The sequence below is a fragment of the Thalassophryne amazonica genome, chromosome 16 (genome assembly GCF_902500255.1).
Source record: "Thalassophryne amazonica chromosome 16, fThaAma1.1, whole genome shotgun sequence".
Lineage (NCBI taxonomy): Eukaryota > Metazoa > Chordata > Actinopteri > Batrachoidiformes > Batrachoididae > Thalassophryne > Thalassophryne amazonica.
In genome coordinates, this window is record NC_047118.1 from 9,269,666 (window position 1) to 9,286,108 (window position 16,443).

Genomic DNA, 16,443 nt, shown 5'->3' on the forward strand with positions numbered 1-16,443 from the left:
TTTACCAAATTGGAATACGCCAGAATTGGCATTGCTTATCTTCAAATACGCAGTTCATGAAAAACTAGAAATATGCTGGTATTTACTACTGTGCTGCTACACCTGCTTCACTTTTGTTCACCTCTGGGCAGCACAACATGCACTAGCAGAAAGTAAGGCATAGAAGAAGCCAGCTGTTGTTGGCATGCAGTAACTTTGTGTGCCAGTTTGGTAGTATTAAACTGAAGTGAACATAAAGTTCAGACATGTACATTTATCCACTATAGCACTTAAAAGAATCGGACATGTTGGTTTTTTGTTTTTGCCTTGCAAAGTTAAACATTTCCGCGAACTGTATCACAAGAGCATCCAGACAAACTTTAAACTTAAGAAGCAGCAAAATGAGTGATTTATGAAGTTGGCATCACTCCGACTGATTCATAGTAAATTTACATCGTTTCTGGGGTCCGTGTTATCAGTGTAATCATATCTAGTAAATCAATTCAAAACATATCAAAAAATCAATTTTCAATTTGTATCAGTTAATTGTTAGACCCCTAATAATTGTCTTTAATACATGTTATTTGTGCACTACACTGATATTTGGGTTTGTTTTGACTTTTACATATATCGAGTAAATGTGGTTGTATGCAAGAATACATGTATTAATTTAAAATGTCTGATTCCTTTAACAGCTAGAAGATGAAGCGCTGAAACATATTGGGGCTCATTGTCCAGAACTGGTCGCACTGAATTTACAGACATGCTCGGTAAGTACAGCTTCTTATGATTGAAATGTAAAATAATCTGTGTGCTTAGCGGGAGGGGGGTTCTTAAAATGAACTGTGTGTATGCATGGCCATCGCATATATTTAAAATACCATTAAATCTATGTAATTTTGGTTCTTGGTACATTCCAGGGATTCTGTTTGCTGTCTTGTCCCATGTGTGATCATACAATTGACATTTTGTTGGCTAAGTCTTTATCACAATCTTCACATAATTCTCTGCAGCAATTTAAAGCAACAATAAAGAGCTCAAGCATCATCTGCTGGTTGATTTTGTACCACTGCATTCGGTTGGCTTAGTCTCGGCTTGTTCAATCTGCTCAATAAAGTGGGAGTCACTGAAGTATGTCCTTTTCCTTTCTTACATTGTTTGGAACTAAAAATAACCGGCTTGACATGCCGGGCGGGTGCCAGGCACCCAAAGATGGTGGACCCTCTATGCAGACTCCCAGACCAGGCTTAGCTGTAAAGAAAGTCATCTTTAATTCAGGCTCAGGTTCAGTACACAGTCAGTCAGTCAGCGGAGCAAAGGTACAAACAGGGCTAGGCAAATACGCAGTCATAATCAAGCAGGGATTAGTGGCACAAGCAAACACAGTTCTCAGGGATGAGGCAAAAGGCATAGTCAAAAAACAGCAGATTTCAAAAAAACACGGCTAGGCAAAGCGGGACTGAATACAAGAGCTCGGATGCGTACAAAGGACGACAAACTGGCAGGGGAGTGGTGGCTGGGAGGTGTTTAAATGAGACAGGAGTTAACAAGGTGCATGTGAGGAACAATCTAGAAAGGGGCATGGCAGTGAATGAAGATTAAGCATGGTGCAAGAAGTGAAAGAGAACAACACAAGGTGGAGTGAAGAATAGACAAAGATACATGAACAGGTGCCAAGAGCGTGAGTGAATGAAAACACAAAGTGAGACAAAGACACGAGGCAGGTGCAGTGATGTGGAGTGAGAACGTAATCAGATGGGTGTGAGGGAAACGGGGAACTCATCACTAATCACTAAAGGCCCTTGAGCAAGGTCTTTAATCCCCTATTGCTCCCAGTTTGTAGTGAGCACCTTGTATGGCAGCACCCTCAATGTGAGGCATTATTGTAAAGCGCTTTGAGCATCTGATACAGATTGAAAAGCGCTGTATAAATGCAGTCCATTTATGGACCGAGCTAAAACAGAAACTGAGGACAGAGTAAAATATAATGATGAACCGGACATGAACATGAAAACTAATCAGAGAATAAATAGAAAATAAATACTAAAGCTAAACTAAACAGGAACTGACTAAGAAAACAAAGTGGTTAAATAAACTATAAGAAAAACAGTGACTACATTATAACAGCAAACAAAACCCAACATTACAGCATAACTTATAACACAAATGAGAAGAGCAAAATAAACAAGTGATGAACAAAAACACAAACCGGCTGAACAAAACTAGAATGGAACTGAACAATGACTAAAGTAACAAAGAAAAGTGACAACGTAAAACATAACAGAGTAAACCATGATGAAAATAAACGACTAATAAATCAAAGCAGGAACACGTGAAGGGAAAAAAAGAGGGCACGTGACACAGCTTTCTTCAACGTGCTTTCAGATTTTAAAGTCGGAAGACTTATTTAGACTAAATATTGATGTTTTGTGGCTGGTTCAAGGATATGAAAGAGACAACAGATACTTAAAAAAGGCCTGGAGAAACTTTTTCCCTGTTTATTTAAATGTACCCCATTAACACCAGAACAGAGAGGCATCATCACATTCAGTAAATGCAACGCGTGAACTGTGCAAGATTACCATTTTGCATACAGATCAGTGTTGCTGATGCATATCTGGGTTCTATTTACAACATATTACTTCTAATGGTCCTCCTATCATACACTGAAGTTCTTTCCTTAACACCTCCAAATGTTGCTGATGACAGTGAGCCTCATGCAATAAGTAAGGATTAAACAATGAGAAGCCGTGCATTATACGGTTTGAATGCACAACGCAGAGTCTAAAGTGTTACTCCATGAAAATAATGCACGTCAGTTAGACATGGAATTCTCACTGACCATGGTATAACCATTTGTTAAAATAGTTGCTCATGAATGTTATACTTTTATTAATTTTAAGACAACGTACCGTATTTGCCAATCTTCACATTTTGAGTTTCATTGTAGGTTATAATCTACAAGTGGAAGGAGTCTTGTGCAGTTTGTCTGCTGTCATCCAAACTTATCCATCCTTTGCACCCATTTACTTCAATTAGGGGTCATGGGACCTGGAGCCTATCACAGCAGTCATAGGGCGTGAGGCAGGGTACACTCTGGACAGGACACCAGTCTATCTCAGGGCCACATAGACACAGACAAACTCATTCACACCCGCATGCACACCTACGGTCAACTTGGTTCCGAGTTCACCCAGCCGGAGTACCTGGAGAGAACCCACGCAAACACGGGGACAACATACAAACTCCACACAAAAAGGGTGGGAAGCGATACTATGATCTTCTTGCTGTGAGTCAACAGTGCTAACCAGTAAGCCACTGTGTTGCCACCATCCAGATAGGTCCATGTCAACTCACTGCACTGTAATGACAGCTGGCTGCATTATTTTTTTTATGTGATTGTAACTCACTGCACTATTGTACCGCAGCAGTATAACATGTTTATATGGGTATATAGAAAAATGTTAGTCAGGAAGGATAAAATGTCACAAATCCTTAAGGTAGCAAAGGTGTGACTATCAGGATGCCATTGAGACATAAATCCACTCAACACCTCAGGCAAGTGTGAATGACAAGTTTGTACTTCACAAATCCTTAAGATGGCAAAGGTGTGACTGTCAGGATGCCATTGAGCAGCAATTTGCAGCAATTTAGCAAAAATCAACTTCAGCCTCCAAATGAAAATGTAGAATGCATGAAGAAGATGTACTGTGATAAATTGTTAAATGCATTGATTTGGTGCTTAAACTTGTTTAGATTCTGTGTATAGAATTATACTCTGATTACATTAAGGTCTTAACAAAACATTTGCATTGCAAAAAATACTTTTTATGTCATGATGATTAAAACATGCAGTGAGTTGACTTGTTCCCGTCCAAACTTATGTTTTTATTAATTGACTTTGATTACACTGAAGCAGCCTTGGTTTGAAAATCCATTCATTGCATAGACACTTAGTTTAAGGCCACAGTGTGAAATGTCGTGTGGGTGTCTATGTATTAGAGATGGAACTTGGTAAGATTTTATATGTGTCATTATCAATTCTGCTCATCAGTCTGGTTCTTTATTGCTGCCTGATATTTTTTCTTCTTCCCTGTGAAAAAATTGTGGGCCTACACTGGTTTTGAGGGTCACTGCAGCTGTTTTCCTTGTTCCAAGGCGCATAGCTTCCCTCACTGATGTCAGACTTGTGTTTTGGCAGAGTGCAACTGTCAGAGAAAGCATATTGTGAAAAAGTTTAATATTTTGTCATTTATTTCATAAAGTAAAACATTATATTAATTCAGACTCTTTTAACATATAAACAAATGTTTGAAGCATCTCAGAATATTGGCATGTTTAATTTCATGTTTGAGCAACTCACGGTTTATGCATTATAAATGCCATGAATCTCTCTTATTCAGTGCACACAACCACAGTCCTGTGGAAGACTGTCTTCTGTCCAGAAGACACTCATTGTTGTCCTCCATGAGGTTAAGCCACAGACGATCTCTGCTAATAATTGATGCATTAAATTTTGATTATTAAAAATGGGGATACAGTTGCACACATTACTTTTTCAGCAATGGTAATGACAAATGCATGGGCGCAATTTGGTGGGGGGATAGGGGGAACATGCCCCCCCCCACCTTTTCAATGAGGGGGGACAGAATATGGTATGTCCCCCCCACCTTCTGACATACGAGGTCTGTTAGAAAAGTATCTGACCTTTTTTTATTTTTTTCAAATCAGGTTTTTGAAAAAAAAAAATAAAAAGGTCAGATACTTTTCTAACAGACCTCGTATATGTGTGTACTTGAAACATGCTATGCCAGTCTTATGTGCAAACTATGTCAGAATAGTATCTTTGTTTCTGCAAGTTTGTATTTTTAGCAGCACTGACTTGTTTACAACACCTGTTTCTTGTTTGTCACATTTGGAATTTTCTGGGACTGCATTTGCCCAGATTTGAAACCAAAAATAGTTGCCTCTAGGGACTAGTGTCTACACGTAAGTATCAATGGACCATATGCTAATTTACTAAATTCTGAAAGTTAGAAAAGGAAATCAGAAAAGCTATCTGGGACCTCAGAAAGCCTATCTGCAATTATTGCTTGATCTCCAAAATCAGTCTATGTAAGCGAAATTATGTTCCGTATGAGTGTTGTCATTAGTGCCACTTCAAAAATTAAATTCATTATAAGTAATTTATCCTAAACTTATGACCTGTTGTTTTTTCAAACTTATGCAAAAACAAATCTTGAGAAAAAAATACAGTATGCGATAGTTAATAATTAAGAGCCTGTTCTTTCATATTTATGAATACATTTTACCACATTGCAGGTTTTTTTTTTAATGAAAACTCAACCTATCATTCTTTTTGAGTTCTACACGTGGTGATACCTTATTTACACCAGGATGTTAATAAAATCATTCGTAAATGGACTGCATTTATATAGCGCTTTTCCATCTGCATCAGATGCTCAAAGCGCTTTACAATTATGCCTCACATTCACCCCGATGTCAGGGTGCTGCCATACAAGGCGCTCACTACACACCGGGAGCAATAGGGGATTAAAGGCCTTGCCCAAGGGCCCTTAGTGATTTTCCAGTCAGGTGGGGATTTGAACCCATGATCTTCTGGACTCAAGCCCAACACCTTAACCACAAGACCATCATCTCGCCAATGCTGGCTATTCTCAGAATAGAGTACTTATATCCACAGTTTCAAATTGCATAAGTCAAATGGTGTCCACTTTATGGTCTTCTCAAAACATTAAAATTACTGTTCTGGATGCTCAGAATGCGTCTGAGCTTATCTAGAAACCGGCCTAAAGCGGCCCCCAGACTCCCAGCGTATGGGCTTCGGCTCTGCAGGCCTCGCACTTTGTCCACCCCCCCCCCCCCCCCCCCCCCCAATTTCTAATTCTAAATTGTGCCCTTGAACAAATGAGGAGAACTTGATTTGGAATTTTATGTATTTATTTATTTATTTATTTTACTTTCTGCACCTTACTTTTCTTTGTGTGAGCAGCAGATCACAGATGACGGACTCATCACGATTTGCCGGGGTTGTCACCGCTTGCAGTCCTTGTGCGTGTCTGGCTGTGCAAACATTACAGATGCCATCCTCCATGCTCTGGGACAAAACTGTCCCCGTCTCAGGTGAATTCTCACATATCCACTCTTTGTCCCTGTGACACTTTCAGCTTTCAACTGTGGTGGATTTTTGCTGAGATCATGCTGCATATGATACTAGAAATGTCTTTATTTAGCAAACAATTTAGCCTGAAACGCATTTTAAAGTGTTCAGAGTAAGGGGGAAAGAAAAAGGAGCAGTTCAGCATTTTTATTTTTAGCACAAGATGAAGTGTAGCAGAATCAGGGTACAGTACTTGTAGTAAAAATGTACTAAAAACATTTACCTACAACCTGTGTCCCTGGTGTCAACACCTAGTGTGAGATAACGTAGATATGCCCCAACGTCTACCCTTCAAAAATGAAAATGTGAATATTCTGTTAAATGTTCAAGACATGTGACTGATAAATTTATTTATTCATCTTCATCAGAAAAAGCTTTATATGTTATATCAAGTGAAATAACTAATGAAGTTGTGCAATTCTATCTCTGAAGTTTTGAAAAATAAATGATTTTACAGTCTTAGAGTTTATTGTCAGTCTTTTCAAAGTGCTGTGTGATTGTGCAAAAACTATCAAACTTTTGCTGTTTTGATTATTGCATATTTCAATTTATTTTTTCCACCTTCTGTATTAATTATACCAGTTCGGTGGATAAAGATAATTCACTTCTGTGTTTGAAGAGGGTGGTGGAAGGAGGGTCCAGATGATGTGATTTGCCTGCGAACCACAAATGCATTATGAGAATTGTGGTTGTTAGCACAATCAGCAAAGTTTGAAATTTCAGTGACTGATGACCTGAGGGAGCGGAGTGCATTATTAAACCAGTGATTCACGATGAAAACATGTTTTTAGTACTTGTTAGCATCATATTACTTGTTGATAATGGGTTAATATGAACTGAGTGGCTCCTTTTTTAGCATTTACATGTCTTATTATATGGTTTGTTGTGTGGTTAATTGCCTTAATGAGTCATGTAAGAGGTCTGTGCACCAGTATTTCTTCTGAGTGAAATTTCCTTGCTGTTATTTAGCACCATGAGCGTGTTAGCAGGTATTGTGGCTTAATTGACATTGACACCACACCATACTAACATTCCGTGATTAGTACAGCAGCAGGTTTACCATACTTTTTAATACCCGTGTGCCACCTAAGAAAACCACCATCCAGGCCACAAAAATATGCCTTTACTAATACACTCAAACCAAGGTTAGCCTTTTAGCTTTGTTCAGTAACACTTAGATGGAAACATCTTCAGGCTTCATTTGTCCTACCTACGCGTCACCTCATTACCCATTTATGGGTTGTCTGTGATATAGGTGGAATCAGTGTTGCCAAGCTATTTAGAGCCACAACCTGGCTGCCTGTAGATTAAACGATAAATAACAAATGTGAATTTTTTTTTTTTTTAAAAATGGTCAATATTACCCATACAGAACCTGGTGACCGAAGCACACCAAATTTGGTGTAGATAGCAAACACTCCTTAGGACATAGAAATTGACACATTTTTCAATGGACAGGTTGATGTCGTGTAGTTCCTGAAATTCTGCACTTTAATCCCATCTTGATTGTGTCATTTCATATCCATTGTGATGGTGTGCACAGGCAAAATTACAAAAATGGGCACTTTCTAAATAGTTATGTACAAACTGTAAATTGATTTAATCTGTTCTTGCTGTAGCTTTTTTTTATCGCAACCACCTTCTTTGTGAAACTTTGATGCATTGTGTAATGCTCTGCTCCTATCTTTTCAGAATATTAGAAGTGGCTCGTTGTTCTCAACTTACAGATGTCGGGTTCACGACATTAGCAAGGGTGAGTGTCGAATTTGTGCTACGCACACGGAGACCGTGCTCTATGAGCATGGCGGTTTGATTAGAATGCTAAACTCAGACCAGTCAGCTCTTGAGTATGTACTGGTCCCACACATCACCATACCCACCACACTATGACACAACCCTGAGTCTTGCATTTGCCAAAGCCAGTAAGTCTTCATCTTCCAAAAGTAGGCAACTATCTGCTGCAGTCAAGTGATGTGTGGGAATCCATTTAGCCCTTGACAGTTGCTGTAGTGCTCAGCACTGAGGTACCTGTACCGTGTGGCCATAGTGTGGTATCACTCTCCCTAAGTACAGTAGTGTTCAGAATAATAGTAGTGGTATGTGACTAAAGATTAATCCAGGTTTTGAGGATATTTCTTATTGTTACATGGGAAACAAGGTACCAGTAGATTCAGTAGATTCTCACAAATCCAACAAGACCAAGCATTCATGATATGCACACTCTTAAGGCTATGAAATTGGGCTATTAGTAAAAAAAAAAGTAGAAAAGGGGGTGTTCACAATAATAGTAGCATCTGCTGTTAATGCTACAAACTCAAAACTATTATGTTCAAACTGCTTTTTTAGCAATCCTGTGAATCACTAAACTAGTATTTAGTTGTATAACCACAGTTTTTCATGATTTCTTCACATCTGCAAGGCATTAATTTTGTTGGTTTGGAACCAAGATTTTGCTTGTTTACTAGTGTGCTTGGGGTCATTGTCTTGTTGAAACACCCATTTCAAGGGCATGTCCTCTTCAGCATAAGGCAACATGACCTCTTCAAGTATTCTGACATATCCAAACCGATCCATGATACCTGGTATGCGATATATAGGCCCAACACCATAGTAGGAGAAACATGCCCATATCATGATGCTTGCACCACCATGCTTCACTGTCTTCACTGTGAACTGTGGCTTGAATTCAGAGTTTGGGGGTCGTCTCACAAACTGTCTGAGGCCCTTGGACCCAAAAAGAACAATTTTACTCATCACTCCACAAAATATTCCTCCATTTCTCTTTGGGCCAGTTTGTGTTCTTTGGCAAATTGTAACCTCTTCTGCACGTCTTCACACAGGCGTCTTCTAACTGTCACAGCACTTACAGGTAACTCCAGACTGCCTTTGATCATCCTGGAGCTGATCAATGGGTGAGCCTTTGCCATTCTGGTTATTCTTCTATCCATTTTGATGGTTGTTTTCCATTTTCTTCCACGCATCTCTGGTTCTTTTGTCCATTTTAAAGCATTGGAGATCATTGTAGATGAACAGCCTATAATTTTTTGCACCTGTGTATAAGTCTTCAACTCTCCAGTCAACTTTTTAATCAGACTACGCTGTTCTTCTGAACAATGTCTTGAACATCCCATTTTCCTCAGGCTTTCAAAGTGAAAAGCATATTCAACAGGTGCTGGCTTCATCCTTACATATGGGACATCTGATTTGTTCCACAAAATTGACAAACTCACTGACTGAATACCACACTACTATTATTGTGAACACCCCCTTTTCTACTTTTTTTTTTACTAATAGCCCAATTTCATAGCCTTAAGAGTGTGCATATCATGAATGCTTGGTCTTGTTGGATTTGTGAGAATCTACTGAATCTACTGGTACCTTGTTTCCAATGTAACAATAAGAAATGTACTCAAAACCTGGATTAATCTTTTTAGTCACATAGCACTACTATTATTCTGAACACTACTGTAACTAGTCATTTTTGGGGAGGTGATGGTCTCGTGGATAAAGCATTGGGCTTGAGCCCAGAGGATCCTCGGTTCAAATCCCAGCCTGACTGGGAAATCACTAAGGGCCCTTAGGCAAGGTCCTCCCCTAGTTTCTCCCGGTGTGTACTGAGTACCTTGTATGGCAGCAGCCTCACATCAGGTTGAATTTATTATTATTAGTATTTGTAAATTGCTTTGAGCGTCTGATGCAGATGGAAGAGCGCTATATAAATGCAGTCTATTTACTATTTTACAGTTATTCCAGTGGTACCCAAGAATTCACCACAGACCTAGTACCAAAAACAGCCAGTTGTTGCCTTATGTCACTGGATGCAGTAAGACTTGAAGCACTAGGAACATGAAATCATGAAATCACAGAGCCCTCCAGCTTTACGCACCCTCATCTGGTTTACCACCTTTGCACTCCAATAATGATTCGGTGTTTTGCTGTTGACTGGCAGATCAACCACCTCAACCGTCACTGGAAATGTCTGATGTGATGTTTTATACAGCTGGTCAAGTGGTGTGATGCAGCAGGATTATTTGCTAGGACACATTGTCCCAAAATATTTCAAAACATTTCAAGGTTTTTTTTGTTTGTTTTGTTTTGGTTTGTTTTTTTTCTCTCCTCTTTCTTTGTCCCAGAACTGTCATGAGCTTGAGAAGATGGACTTAGAAGAATGTGTGCAGGTAAATAAACACTCTAAATTGAACATTTGTTTATCATTCCTGCAGTGATGTCATTTTTGCTCCAGATTACAGACGGCACGCTCATCCAGCTGTCGATCCACTGTCCCCGTTTGCAAGTCCTGGTAAGTGTTTGCCAAAATGTAGACATGCCAACTCGTGCACACTGTGTGTCCAGTATGCATTTAACATTTTGATGACCCTCCTATGCGAAAGCCCTCTAAACCTGTACAAACAAGAAGAAGCAGAGTTGTTGTTGCAGACAAATGTTAATCATGTTACTGATAACTGATTCTTCATCATGTGCGTCACAAGCAAAGCATGTTGACCTTTGAACAGCAGCAGCTTCACAGTAAGCACAAAGAAAAGAGCTTTATCATCAAAGGGTTAAAATTCCACGTTAGCAGACTTAATGTGAAGACGATGTTTGTTAAACTTTTCCTGAGTTGTGGCAGAAAATACATACATTTTGTTTGGAAGTCATTTAGAAACACTGCACATCTGAAATGGATTATATGGCTTGTAATGAAGCAGACTTGATAAGTAATGAAGCTGAAAAAAGTCTTTTCCTCTGTTTAACTGTCGTCTTGTGTCCAGAACTAACGGGTGTTTTGGCATGTAATAAAGGAATGTTGTCTTATAATTACAAAAAAACATTTTAACAATTTTTTTTCAAAAGTAAATTGTTACAAGTCTGAAGCTGAATTCTGTTAGTTTTATTCAGGAGGGGACGGTGCTCCTCCCATGGCTCATTTTGGTCACTACATTGCATACATGTTGACAGTTGCTATGTTCAAAGAGGGTAGGAACTGTAAAACTTGTTTTGATGATTTACAGTTAAGTTGTGATTCCGCTTTTGTTACTTTAGAGCTTGTCTCATTGTGAGCTGATCACAGACGATGGCATCAGACACCTCGGCAGCGGGCCCTGTGCTCACGACCGTTTGGAGGTGATTGAACTAGACAACTGCCCCCTCATCACGGATGCTTCCTTGGAGCATCTGAAAAGCTGCCACAGCCTGGACCGCATTGAGCTGTACGACTGCCAGCAGATCACCCGCGCCGGCATCAAAAGACTAAGAGTGAGTTGTGTGGAATGTGGGCAGAGAGTAATCCTGACTCACACGTACGCTGATTACGTAAAGTCAACATTCAACTTTGAATAAAAAGCACATTTTTGGGGGGAGAATGTGATTAATTTGTGCGTGAGTTTAAGACTGAGATCAACCAAATATTTCAGTAGGTGAGAATTCATTTGTTTGTATTTTGTTTATGTAGACATATGAACTGAACATCTCTCATTTCTCACAGCTGATAAATAGAAATGTTATATTTTGCAAATTTACAGTCAACAGTTGCTGCAAGGTGCTTGACAAGGGTAAGGTCTAACCTTACCAACCTAGTTACAAACAGAGCAATGTAGTATATTCTATCAGATATCAGGAAAACTGTAATGAACAGTACATAGGTGAGACTAAGGAGCCGTTACACAAAAGGCTATACCAGCACCGCAGAGAGGGCGCCGGTGGACCTCAGTCTGCAGTTCATCTCCACCTTAAAGACACGAACCACACGTTTGAGGACAAGGAAGTTAAAATCTTAGCCAGAGAGAAGAAATCTAATGTGCTTGGTAACATTTTATTTGCTGATGATACAACGCTGTTTTACTCTGGATCAGATATACAGGAAGTAGCACAAGTGATAAAAACAGAATTGGAAAAGGTTAAGCATTGGTTTGATATAAACAGACTGTCACTAAATATTAATAAGACAAATTTCATATTGTTTAATGACAGAGCAAAAAAAAAATAACGTGTCATTACAAATAGATGGAATGGATATACAAAAGGTAAAAGAAATGAAATTTTTAGGAGTCATAATTGATGATCTTACATGGAAGTCACATAAATTACATAAAAGGAAAAATAGCGAAAGCCATTGCTGTTTTGCATAAAGTAAAATATTCATTAAATAGTTATGGTTTATTAACATTGTACAATTCATTGATTTTCCCATATTTAACTTATTGTGTAGAAATCTGGGGATCAACATATACAACTTATATACAACCTTTGTTTATTCTGCAGAAAAGGGCTTTAAGGGTGATTAGCAACAGTGGTTTTAGAGATCCATCTAATCCATTGATCATTAAGTACAGGGTACTTAAATTTCGTGATTTGGTCGGTTTGAAAATATTACAAACAATGTACCAAGCTAATAAAAATACTTTACCAACAAACATTCAAAATATGTTTGAGAAAAGAGTAAGTACTTATAAACTGAAAGGAATAGAAGTCTTTAGAAAACCAAGATACAGAACCAAAGTAAAAGAACGGAGTATTGCAGTAAATGGTGTAAAATTATGGAACAATCTCAACAAAGAAATTAAAGAATTAAGGTTGCTTAAATTATTTAAAAAACGTATTAAACTAGATGTATTAAGTAAGTATGAAACTATAAAATAAGTTAGTGGGCTGTAAGGAAGTAAAAAAAAAAAAAAATGTAATTTGTTAATGTATAAAATTTTTAAGTTTAAAAATGTAACCTGTCAGATGTAATCTATTTAATAATGGTCATAATTATGAAATAAGTCAGTGGTATGTGACAAGTTAAAGAAATACAATCTGTTAAATAATGTTGAAAAATGACGCTGGATATTGAAAGATTGTATTGTAAAAAGGGGCAGAAAATATAAGACTTGTTCTTCTCTCTGCTCCTTTTCATTCTGGTAATGGAGATGCTTTGTTTCTGCTTTTCTGTTTTTTTTTTTTTTTTTTTTTTTTTTTTTTTTTTTTTTTTTTTTTTTTTTTTTTTAATGAATGAAATAAATAAATAAATAAATAAATGGTTTGAGAGAGGGATGAAGGAGACATTGTATGTGGAAACAGTTGAAACCCAGCCTTAACCGGGGAGGGGGTCTGAGAGCAAACCGCCTTCACAGAAACATTGTAATCTGGTGTCTATTTTGAAATATGTACAGAAATAAATGTAAGAAAGCAATTTTGGATCATCATAACAACAAAGCAAAGCACTTTGAATTGAAAAGAAAAATGCTGACATAAAATGTATGCTGGACATAACTGTTGGCACTCTGAACGTCGGTTGATGCAGTAGCACAAAAACGGGCATTTTGCAGCTCAACAACTGAAGGAAAAAATAGGAACTGGTGGTTGTTGGTTACTTGTGGTTAAAGTTTTTATGTTAGTTCTTGCATTAATTACTTCTTGTATTTGGTATTAAAACATTTGAATTGGCTTATTTATGTTTTTTTTTTGTCTCCACAGACCCATCTGCCTAACATCAAAGTGCATGCATACTTTGCGCCTGTGACTCCGCCCCCCTCAGTCGGAGGCAGCCGTCAGAGGTTTTGCCGCTGCTGTGTCCTGCTATGATATAAAACAACCTTCCTTCCCGTTTGTCCTCCTACAAGCTCTCCGTGGTCCATCATTTGACCCTTGACCTGCAGTCATGCTCCCAATCTTGTCTTAAAGAGTACACATTGGTGTGACGCTCCCCACTGCCCCCCAACATCCACCCACAGAGAGGAGGAGAGAGCCAAACAACACTATTGGGTCCCGGTCCCAAAATCATTCCCAAATCTTGTGGTGATGCATAAAACAGCCTCTGACATCAGTTGAAATGGAGTAAACGCTAACTCGCACAACACCTGTGGAAGGTCCAACCATTCCCTGATGTTGCCAGGCCTGTGCTTTAACATCCAGACAGTATTACACAAAGAGAGAGGGAGCTAGAAGCAAAAGTAATCGAGGGTGCTTTTCATCAAATAAAGTATGAGATGTTATTCGGAGGAGAAACATAAATCATCCTCCTCCAACAGGAGAATGGGGACGGATGGAATATTGAATAGGCACAAAGCTTCCTTTATTCACTTTCAGGATAAATTCCATTTATTTATTACAACCTTTGTCAAATTAACATTATTATTAATCAAGCCTCTGAGTGCTCAACTCACCTTTGATGATTGGGCAGCCCTCGTTTGAGGGCGGGTGCTACAGGTGTAAAATATGACGCATATGTCATTTTTCTACTTCCAGGGACAAAAACACAGCATTTGCTGAGTTTTTTGGGCAAATTACACACACAGTGAAAATGCAAAGAAAAAGTGACGATGCGGTGGGAAAGTGGATATTTGTTGCTGTTTGTTTATGACCCAGAACACAGACGTGTCGAGACGGTTTTGCAGGCGAGAGAACACTTACTGACATGACGTCTCCCACTCGCTTTGTCTTCCCTTCTCCACTGGGAACCGGGGAAAAATGTTGACTGCTTCGGTGATTGCAGCAGAAAACAAAACAGTACACCATTTTTCCATGTGTAGTTATGCTGTGTATTTATTGCACAACAGCAGCAACTGTCCCCATAAGTGGTCAAATCCCACGATATCATGCAGGGTTCAAATGAGACTGCGCTGCCCTATTGTCATAGATGAAAAATCTCTTTGCACAGTTTGTTTACGATCTCATGAGTGAAGGGGCGTTCCTGTTAGAGCTCGAAACAAATGGTGTTTTTCTGGACCTTCTAGGTGTGTAGTGTGGCTGCTTTCTTGCATTTTGTGACCACTTACCACTGAACACAGCAACTTATGAAAATGGCCATTGTCCCCCACCCCCCTCTTAATGTAAATGTCCACTGAGGAGCACGCTAGACACGGCGAGTTGGTCACAGCGCAACATGAGTGTGGTACAAATGGACCACTGCGACTTTATAAAACAGGGTTGCTGTAAAGTGGTAAATTAAGCCAAATACCAAGCTGGCCAGATGACGTTCTACTGCTAACATTACTGACAGTTATAACGTAGTACGTGGACGTCATTTTGTTTTTATTGTGAACCCGAACCACCCCCAAATGGGGTGTGGCATACATACGGGCAACTATCAAAGGTGCATACAGCACTCAGAGACTGACAAAGGCTGTTTTAAAAAAAAACAAAACAGTCTCCTTTATCATCCGTGTTGAAGGTCGCGTAACAGCTACTTCAGCCGATCTACATTTGACGTGTATTAGCTTTGTTTGGCCGGCTGCCCATTTTTAAGTGGATGTTTGTTACCAGCAAATTGTGCAGGTGACCTCAACGTGCGCTGAAAGCCTGTTTCACCCTTTAAAACAAAAACAGCTTTGCAGCCATTTGCACTTGGATTACAGTTAATGAGACACTTTAAAAAAACAAACAAATGCAGCCCTCTCAGAAAAAGGTCAAATGCATGTACATTGAGCTTGCTAGCATTCTCCCCATCATGTGCATCGCTACATTACAATCGGTAGTTTCACTCTACTGAAGAAAAAGACGTAGTACTATGGTGAAAACTCAAGAGCAAGGAATCGAGCAAAATGCCAAATGATGCATGTAACTAGTAGGGTTTTTTATTATTATAATACAAATGTGTATATATTTATGTGAGGACTGGGAGTTGGAGTTGTTGCCAGCTGAACGACGGGTGCGACAGTTTACCGTCAAATCGCAACAATTGGAGCTTTGTTGAAGTACAGATGTAATGGAGTCGTTTTTGGAGCTGGCCTAACTCTGGATGCGAGTGGCGGAACTGATACTGGTCGCTCTGTGAAAAACTTCAAGAAAAAAAACTACTATAAAAGTTGTTACAGATGAGAAACAAACACTACGTGACTTCATGCTGTCAGAGGTGAACTACGGGAAGAAAAAGCCAACTGAAAACTCAGTGTTTTTCATTTAATTGCTCTTGTTTTGGCACCAGCGATTGTTGTGACGATTTGGTGAACCACACGCAGCGGAGAGAAGACGCACGCCACGCTCAAGTGTTGGTGGCAACTCCCATGAGGCCTTGCAGAGGCCGGAGGGGCAGTATCCTACATGGTGCTGCCTGCGGGTTTGTCCGGCTGTCTGGGACCTGTGCCATGGGCAGAGGTGTGGCCGGATCGGACCAGCGGCGTCACTGCAAGTCAAAACGTTGAGCCGACTCATGCGCACTGATCTGGCCTGCTGACAGATGTGATGGAACAATTTTCGTCGCACCAGCGGGCAATAATGGACTTCAGCCTCTGTCGTATGAGGTATTGAAGACTTTTTTTTTTTTCCTCAGACTATCTTCTGCGTTTGCACCATCTTTGTTT

The 16,443-nt window shown here is 39.3% G+C and overlaps 1 protein-coding gene across 3 annotated transcripts in view; it reads left to right on the forward strand.

Annotated features, from left to right (window-relative positions):
- fbxl20 (F-box and leucine-rich repeat protein 20) overlaps positions 1–14,426 on the forward strand; it is a 38,771-nt gene extending 24,345 nt beyond the window's left edge. For all 3 annotated transcript variants that reach the window (XM_034190847.1, XM_034190846.1, XM_034190845.1), the window contains 7 exons: positions 675–749; positions 5,993–6,123; positions 7,853–7,913; positions 10,294–10,338; positions 10,404–10,460; positions 11,204–11,416; positions 13,619–14,426. In XM_034190847.1, the coding sequence (XP_034046738.1) occupies positions 675–749; positions 5,993–6,123; positions 7,853–7,913; positions 10,294–10,338; positions 10,404–10,460; positions 11,204–11,416; positions 13,619–13,726 (690 nt within the window). In that variant the 3' untranslated portion in view covers positions 13,727–14,426. The remainder of the gene's footprint in view (positions 1–674; positions 750–5,992; positions 6,124–7,852; positions 7,914–10,293; positions 10,339–10,403; positions 10,461–11,203; positions 11,417–13,618) is intronic.
- Positions 14,427–16,443: the final 2,017 nt, after the last annotated feature.